General features: G+C 49.9%; 1 protein-coding gene across 1 annotated transcript in view; it reads left to right on the forward strand.

The window, feature by feature from the left end:
- The window catches only part of ADAM12 (ADAM metallopeptidase domain 12), a 286,201-nt gene that overhangs the window by 241,488 nt on the left and 35,382 nt on the right, over window positions 1-9,331 (forward strand). The window contains exons 15-16 of the mRNA XM_007936890.1: window positions 6,846-6,954; window positions 7,060-7,296. Coding sequence (XP_007935081.1) covers window positions 6,846-6,954; window positions 7,060-7,296 — 346 coding nt within the window. The remainder of the gene's footprint in view (window positions 1-6,845; window positions 6,955-7,059; window positions 7,297-9,331) is intronic.

Raw genomic sequence — 9,331 nt, forward strand, 5'->3', positions numbered from 1 at the left:
GGTTCCACCAGGCTCTATCAGACCAGCAAACCTGGTCCCCACTTTTTTTTTTTCCCTCCAAATGATTTTGAGTTTTGTTCCACATTGTTCTCCCTCTCTATCAAGGGTCTCCTACATAGATCCCCTTCCAAATGGATGACAGTGGTAGCCGGGCACCATATAGTTCTGCTGGTCTCATAGTTGTATAGGCTGCAAATCGGATGGTGTACCAGTCGCTAGGACTATCTTCTTACTGTTCTGGAGAAATCTTTTGATGCACATAAGAATTTAATTTTCAGAAGGTCCCAATCAAATAGTTTATCTTCTGCTGTCTGTACATTTTTACTTACGTTTGGTAGTCTGTTAATATCCTATATTAGGGTCCCTAAGTTGGCCCCTATTTTTTCTTTGATGAACTTTATAGTTTTACATTTTCCATTTAAGTCTTGTATCCATCTGGAATTAGTTTTTGTGTATGGTGTGAGGTATGGATCTTGTTTCATTTTTCTGCAAATGGATATCCACTTTTGCCAGCACCATTTGTTAAAGAGACTCTTGCTCTTCCCTATTTAATGGATTTCACTCCTTCATCAAAGATCAGCTGACCATAAGTGGATGGATCTCTTTCTGGTTCTCAGTTATGTTCCACTGGTCTATTTGTCCGTCACTGTACTAATACCAGATTGTTTTGACTACTGTGGCTGTATGGAGGTTTTGAGATCCAGGAGTGTGAGACCTCCTACTTTGTTCTTCTTCAGCAGTGCTTTTCTTACCCAAAGACTCTTTCCTTTCCATATAAAATTAGTGATTGATTTTTCCATGTCCTTAAAGAATGTTGATGGAATCGGGATTGGGATTGCATTGAATGTATAGATAGCTTTGGGTAATATTGACATTTCATAATGGAGTCGTTTTAAGGGAAAGATAAGTGTTAGCAAATGGCGGGCTTCATGTATGTCTCTTTCAGAAGAGATAATGACTCCAGGAACTTCCACACTAAGGGGACAGATACAACTGATACCACTCTGTTGATAAAACTGTTCACTCAGATCCTAAATAATTGTAACATAGAGTATGATGCCAAAATTCCCTCCAAAAGACTAGATGTTAACTTTTGATGACAGCAGAACATCTAAGTGTTCCATGGCTAAGAATTCAAAAGGCTTCAGATTGACGTAATATAGTAAGCCCACTGCTGTTGAGTCGATTCCAACTCATAGCGACCCTGCAGGGCAAAGTAAGACTTCCCCGTAGGGTTTCCAAGGTTGTAAATCTTTATGGAAGCAGACTGCATCCTCTTTCTCCAGCAGAGCAGCTGTTGGGTTCAAACCATTGACCTTTTGGTTAGCAGCTGAGCACTTGTAACCACTGCACCACCAGGGCTCCTGATGTGACAGGATACCCAGCATTTTTCATGAGACGAGATGGAATTTTTTAAGTGCAGCAACTTTGCGTTTTCAGCAAAGTGGACAGATCTTTTTTTTTTTTCTTTTTAAATTCTTGGCCGTACTGTGTGTCCAAGGTAAAAGTCAGAGGAGAGCTAGCAAACGCCACGTGAAGCACTTCGTTAGAGACCGTTTCAGTTACGGCCGTCTCGGCAGCTGGTGTTCTTCACTGACATTATCAGCGTGTGTTAGCTCCAGCTGTCCCGGAGCTCAGCCTTGAGCCCCCTTTGAGGTTGCCAACTTGTGAGAGGACTCATTTTGTCTAAACATGGAGACACTGAGCATTTCTCTTTTGAGGAAGTAAAATGGGGTTTTCTCTCTTTTTTTTTTTTTTTAATTTTATTGTGATTTGGCTGAAAGTTGACAGAGCAAATTCATTTTCCATATAGGGTTCACTACCCTTTGTCTTGTGACATTGACTGCGGTGTCCCACAACGTAGCAGCTCTCTCCCCACTTCCTCCCCACAGTCCCCTCTTCAAAGTGGATTTTTTTGGCCTTTAAACGCGTTGCTGTTGCATTGCCCCTGACTCGTGGCGAACCTCTGTGTGTCAGGGAAGCTGTGTGCCCCAGGCTTTCAGTGGCTGATGGTTTGGGCAGGAGATCATCAGGCTTGTCTTCTGAGGTGTCCCTGGCTGGACTCGAGCTCTCAACTCTGTGGATTATGACAAATTATAGGTAACATTGAGAAGAATGGGAATTCCAGAACACTTAATGGTGCTCCTGAGGAACATGTACATAGACCAAGATGCTGTCATTAGAACAGAACAAGGGGATGCTGTATGGTTTAAAATCAGGAAGGGTGTGCGTCAGGGTTGTATCATTTCACCATACTTACTCAAACTGTACGCTGAGCAAATAGTCCAAGAAGCTGGACTATATGAAGAAGAACTTGGCATCAGGATTGGAGTAAAACTCATTAACAACCTGCAATATGCAGATGACACAACCCTTGCTTGCTGAAAGTGAACAGGACTTGACGCACTTACTGATGAAGATGAAAGACTACAGTCTTCAGTATGGATCACACCTCAACATAAAGAAAACAAGAATCCTCATAACTGGATCAATAAGCAGCATCACAATTAATGGAGAAATAGTTGAAGTTGTCAGGGATTTCATTTTACTTAGATCCACAATCATTGCCCATGGAAGCAGAAGTCAAGAAATCAGACGATGTATTGTAGTGGGCAAATCTGCTGCAAAAGACCTCTTTAAAGTGTTAAAGAGCAAAGATGTCACTTTGAAGACTAAGGTGTGCCAAGCCCGAGCCATGGTGTTTTTCAGTTGCCTCATATGCATGTGAGAGCCGGACAGCGAATAAGGAAGATGCCAGAAGAAATCATGCATTTGAATTGTGGTTTTGGCAAAGAATAATGAAAATACCACGGACTGCCAGAAGAATGAACGGCTCTGTCCCAGAAGAAGTAAAGCCACAATACTCCTTGGAAGCGAGAATGGTCAGACCTCACCTACTTTGGTCATGCTGTCAGCAGGGACCAGTCCCTGGAGAAGGATATCATGCTTGGCAAAGTTAGAGGGTCAGTGAAAAAGGCGAAGACCCTCAGTGAGGTGGATGGGCACAGTGGCTGCAGCTTTGGGCACGAGCATAGCAGCGGTTGTGAGGACGGTGCAGGAGCAGGCAGGGTTTCGCTCTGTTGTACACGGGGTCCCTGAGAGTCAGAGCCGGCTCGACAGCACCGAACAACAATTTTACGAGAAGCCCTGGTGGTGCAGGGTTAAGCGCTTGGTTTTCTGAACAGCTCAGCGGTTTGAATCCACCAGCTGCTCTGCAGGCGAATGATGTGGCTGCTTCCGTAAAGACTGACAGCCTTAGAAACCCTATGGAGCAGTTCTGCTCTGTTCTGTAGGGTTGCTGCGAGCCACGACTGACTCAACAGCGATGAGTTTGAGTTTAGTAATTTTACAAGGCATTTCTGCTGCCACTTGCATACACCGGGCTTCCTAAGCCATGGGACCCCGTTGGTATTGGGGCATCGAAATCCCCAACATGCCCTGACCCAGGAGGCCCAGTGAGTTCCGGGCTTGGGTTCCCAGGGCTTCCTCTTCCTCTTCCTTCTTCCAAGATGCCTTCCCACTTGCCTAATAAGTGCTACTTGTATGCCTTTGCGTGAGTCCTCACTCGAGCCCCTGTGGTAATCGTGGTCCCTGGTGGCACGTTTCCTCTCTGCTTTGCGGCTGTGTGTACTGTCTTTACAGTCCCTGCTGAAGTCTGTCTGTCCTCCCCTTCCCTCCCTCTCCCTTTCTCCCCTGCCACCCTCCTGCACACCCCCATCACACCCTGGTGCTCCCTCCCTGTCGCTGCCTCTGAGCTGCTCATGTGCCCACTGCCAGAGACTGCTCAGAAAGCTCTCTTTAAAGCTCTGTAGAAAGACAGTGGAGGAGCCTGGTGCTTCAGTAGTTAAAGCACTCGCCTGCTAACCTAAAGGTCAGCAATTCGAACCCAGCAGCCACTCCGCAGGAGAAAGATGTGGCATTCTGTTCCTGTAAAGATGACAGCCTTGGAAACCCTCTGGGGCAGTTTTACTCTGTCCTCTAGGGGTGTTGAGAGTCGGAGACAACTTGACAGCAGGGGCTTCAATGAGTATAAAGAAAACACACTTAGCAGTGAGCACGTTTGAGTTGCAGCAGGGTGTTTTTTTCTGTAAGTGGCCACATATCCCAGAGAATAAATTGCTTTGGAGTAGGAGGGGTGACTGCGTCTATAGGGTGTCCACGCTGTGTCATTTTCAGTGGGAGAGCGGTATCCTGTCAGGGATTCTAGCTTCCACCAGAAGCTGCCGGCACATCCATTGTCGTGGTCTCCCCTCCGGAGCACAGGACGCAGGAGCAAAGCCATTCTCTGCCTCATTTCCGCAGCCCTGCAGTGTCGCAGACCCACGTAAACCTGGTACCGCTTGGGCTGCACGCTGGCCGGTCCTGTGATGCTTACCTGTTCCCCACGGTGCTAGGATGGCCAGCACACTTGGCTGCCTCCCTTCTGAGCGGCGAGGGCCAGTGCAGGGCCAGATCGTATCCTGCTCTCTGTTCCTGTGGCCCAGTATGGGCCCAGCATGTGTGAGGACTCAATAACACTGGAGCACTCGAGGGACAGTCCCAGCTTCACACTCAGTCCTGCCCTTAATAGCTGTGTGACTTTAAGCAACATACTTAGCCTCCTTAGTTCTAGTTTTCTTTTCCATAAAATGGGGAATGAGATCCACCACATGGGATCACTGTAAGGAATAAGTGGGTTAAGACTCAGCACTGTGCTTAAGGCCCCTCCTCTAACAAGCTGCTTCCTCTGACAAGCCTAATCCAGCCATCCTCAGCCCCTGTCATTTTCTCCTTCACAGCACTCACCAACACTGGACCTCAGAGGCTCATACTCATGTTTGTTTCTCCTTGCAATTTGTAAGGGGGCAGGAGGTTTGGCCAGCGCACTATACCCTCCATGCCTAGCAGATAGTCCATGTTCAATAAGTGTGTGGTATGTCATGGAAGTCTGCAACATATTAGATGGATGGATGGGTGGGTGGGTGGGTGGGTGGGTGCATGGAAGAGTGTGTGTGTGGATGGAAGGGAATAAGGAGGAAAGGGTAGATGGGTGGATGGATGGATGGAAGGAAGGATGAGAGACAAGACGGGCATGAAACAAATACGCAAACTTCATACAAATAACATACAACCATTCAGTTACTTGTATTCTAGATTCCAATTTTTCAGAATGGCTTTGATCATTTGGATCCAAGTAACTTTGACCGCCAAACCCAAAACCCACTGCCACTGAGTCGATTCCAACTCACGGCAACCCCATAGGACAGAACAGAACTGCCCCATGGGGGTTCCAAGGCTGTAAATCTTTATGGAAGCAGACTGCCTCATCTTTCTTCTGTGGAGTGGCTGGTGGGTTCAAACCACTGACCTTTTGATTAGCAACCAAAATGCTTTAACTACAGCACCACGAAGGTGCCATCAAACAGGATTTACGTACAAGCTACAGGTTTTACACTGAAAGTCGCCCTCCCATCCCTCACTCCTTCAGTAGGTAGATGACAAAGAACAAAGCAGGGCTGAGTAAGGAGAAGGGGTCCATAGTCGACAGAAGCTGAGTACGAGTGGTGCAACCTCACTGTAAGGACAGTGGAGCTGAATTCAGGGTGGAATCAAAGGCAGGTGACGCTAGGAGCTGGTGGCCTCACCTGTCGCCACGACCCGGGATTGTGTCCAAGTTGGGATCATGCCTCTTACACAGGAGCCAGCAGGGATCATCTCTAAAATGGCTTTTAGGAAAAAGAATGAGGAAAGGGGGTGCTGGGGCTTAGTGCCCTCATGGCCCGTGGCTGAGCCCGTGTCCATCTCGAGCACTGCAGGGTATCCGTCTGCTTGTCTGTTTTTCCAGTGAGATGCTTATCATGTCTGCATGCAGCTGTTGGCAGGGAATCGGACACAGGTTAAAGGAAGGAAGTGTTTAGTAACAGGAACGTTTTACTTTCTGGAAAGGGGGGAGCCTTGCCCATCAACAGACTGTTATCTGAAATGAGCCCACTGTCACCTTTGAGCATGGTGGGAGCAGAGAAGGGCAGGGTGAGCTGGGCATTCAGAAGTGACATGAGAGGAAGCCCTCAGTCAGGGCACTGGTGGGAGGAGAAGATGGGCATCGTCAAGAATGTGGAAAACTTTCCTGCCTTTGCCAGAGTGTCTCCAGCAGCAGTCCCGGTGCACTGGAGGCGTGCTCACCCCAGTGCTGCTGCTGCTGCTCTGAGCAGAAGATGATAAGCTACACGTGGCTATTTCCTGAGCCCCACGCCTCCCCATCCCCCTCTGCCGTAGACTGACTGGTGCAAGATGACCACCAGGTTTTACGCCTCTAGGAATAGTCCTTGCCTCGCAGAGGAAGCAATGGTTGAAGCCGGTGGTCACCCTTCTGGGGACCTTTCTGGAGCTGAACGTGTTTCCCAGGATCCCTGCACTGCTGGCTTTTGTACTCTCCCTCTTTCTCACTCTGCTGCCCCAGGGTTGTTCCTCTGGTCATCATAAGGAGCTGCAGCTCCCAGGAATCCTGGGCTCCATTCTTCAAGAAAGCAGGCTCCCCTCCCTGCAGCCAGCCAGCTAGCTGACTTCTTTCACAGCTTAGTTGGGTTCTGGCCCCTTATCAGGCCTTACCTCCCAAGAGGCTACACAGGCAGTGGGCCCCAGGTCGGAGACCTCAGAAAGAGGGAGCCCCGACATGCTCGCTTGGCCATGAGCTGAGCCGAGAGGCCACTAGCTGTTGACTCACTAGGTGTTCATGGTGGGAGTCGGCCCCGACGCTCGACTTCCCTGGACCCAGAACACATCCCCTACCCCCAGAGAGTCTGGTGCCATCCAGAGAGAGTAAACATGCCTGCAGAGATGAAAGGACTGCCTTGCTTCTGTTCCAGGTGCTAAGCCCGCCCCGGGGATCTGCTTTGAGAGAGTCAACTCTGCAGGTGACCCATATGGCAACTGCGGCAAAGACTCTAAAGGCTCCTTCACCAAGTGCGAGAGGAGGTATGCAGCCTGCGCTGCTGGTGATGTCACCGCTGGTGCTCCCCCCAAGCTTAAGGTGGCTCCAAGCTCTTCCTCTTTGGAGACTGTTTGTTCTTGCCCTTCCAGAGATGCTAAGTGTGGAAAAATCCAGTGCCAAGGAGGTGCCAGCCGGCCAGTCATTGGTACCAACGCTGTGTCCATAGAAACTAATATCCCACTGCAGGAAGGAGGCCGGATTCTGTGCCGCGGGACTCACGTGTACTTGGGAGACGACATGCCAGACCCAGGGCTCGTGCTAGCTGGCACAAAATGCGCAGATGGAAAAGTAAGGCCCACATTATTTTGCGTGCATCGTGGGTGTGAGTCTGGAAGGGAACCCGTTGACAGACACACCGATTGAGGCCTAGCCTCTGGGGTTTGTTGGTCTTCCCAAATCCATTTCTTTCTGAATCCATTTCTTTGCACCTGGAAGAGAAACCCCATCATCAATCCTGGGTCCCGGTCTGCAACTGAGATGCAGATTGGGGAAAACTGAGTTTGTCGTCTCTGCCCTTGGGTACCGGTAAGTCATTTCTGCACTCTGGGGTCAGTTTCCAGCCAGGAAATTACTTTGGCAGGAACTGCAGTAGCACATTTTATTGTTTTTGGACCGGTGGCCTTGGCTGTTGGCACAAGTTCTTGGGGGCTTGTTCTCACCTGGACAGAATGGGAAAGCAAGTGTATTTTCAGAGACCCCAGAGGGAAACAGTGGGCAAGCTGAAGCCAAAAAAAAAAAAGACTTTGGGAAAATGGGAAAAACTAGACTGAGCTATTTTGAACTTGAGAAATAGAATTTTTCAAAAAGAAACAAACTCAGATTTTCACATCCGGCCCACTTGATTGTTTTCCACGAAACTTTCAGTCCAGACTAAATAACAGCAAGTTAACGAGCGGAGCCCTGGTGGCACAGTGGTTAAGCGCTTGGCTTTGGGAAAACCAAAAAGGTTTTGCCTTAGAAAGGTCAGTGGTTTGAACCTCCAGCTGATTGGTTGGGAGAAAGAGGAGCCTTCTGTCAAGTTTACTGCCTTGCAAACCCTCTGGGGCAGTTCTCCTCTGTCCAGCAGGGTCACTGCGAGTCAGCATCAGTTGGACGGCAGTGGGGGGGTCTTGGTAATAAGGTGTTTTTGGAAAGAAGATGAGCCAGCCCCTCCTGCTTTCCCCAGGACCTCATTCTAAGACTGCTCTTGAAATCAGAGGGTGTGCACATACCGCTCAGCTTCCCTCAGCGGTGCCTGTGGGCAGCAATGCCCCGTACCCACCCCCACCCCACCCTGAGGGAGTCGGACGGTGCCGGCGAATGCTGTGCACCCTCCGTGTCTCATTTCACCACCTCAGTTTATGGTCTGGCCTGCACGTTAGAGCCACACCCTTTTTTTAAACTGCAGTCTGAATTGCCCAGGCCAGGTGTATCTAACACCGGCATTCCCAGGACTGAATGGATGGGTGAGATTTGCTCCACGGGCAGGAGTCTGTCGGCCTGGATCTCCTGTCTGCAGAGCTCTGGCCTTTGAGGGCGCAGTGAGCCTTCCTGTGGGCTCAGGAGGAGGATGGTCTGCTCTGATTCTGACTGGGTTCCCATGGGTTCCCAGCCCTCCCGGCAGCGTCTTTACTCGCTGGCATGTGGCACTGCCCTTCGCCAGGAAGCCCTGGGCCCGCAGGGCTGCGTGCTGATGTGGTTGGGTGCCTTCAAGTCAATTCTGACCCGTAGAGACCCCGTGTGACAGAGCAGAACGGCCCCACAGTTTCCCAGGCTGCCCCCTGACGGGGCAGAGCACCCGGTCCTTGTCTGGCACAGCTCCTGGGAGGACTCAGACTACAACCTTTCAGTTCGCAGCCGAGCACTTAACCGCTGCACCACCAGGCTCCTTTAGGGCTGCTTCAACCCCACTTTTTCCAAAGGGTGCTCATTTGTACCACATAGGAGCTGTGGGGATCAGAGAGTGAACTTCCCCAGGAAGGCTCTGCCTGGTTCAGAGTGTCTCTGTAGCCTGAAAGTGAGACTTCTTCCTTTGACTGCGTTACTTTGTGACACCTTGTGGGAGAGAGAGGGCCTAAGCCCTTGAGTCTTTGAAAGGCGGCGGATGCTTTCACCACAGTATCGTTCAGCAGACACCTGCCTGTGCCTACGATTCCCGAGCAGCGCAGGGGAGCCGTCTGCCTGCCTCTGCCGAGTGGTTCGGTGGACAGTTTGTCATCAGTGATGTTACTAGTGAATCAACATTGGGAAAAAAAAATGCCTGTATCTCAGTCTTTCCCTTCAGAAACTCTCGGACCTGGGATTCTTGGAGTCCCCGAGTCTGCGTGGGCCCTGGGTAAGGAGCAGGCCAGCTCGTCCCCTTACCTTTGTTCTTACTGTTCT

This window comes from Orycteropus afer, unplaced genomic scaffold (assembly GCF_000298275.1).
Source record: "Orycteropus afer afer isolate SDZICR_OR568_19922 unplaced genomic scaffold, OryAfe1.0 scaffold00038, whole genome shotgun sequence".
NCBI classification, from domain to species: Eukaryota; Metazoa; Chordata; class Mammalia; order Tubulidentata; family Orycteropodidae; genus Orycteropus; species Orycteropus afer.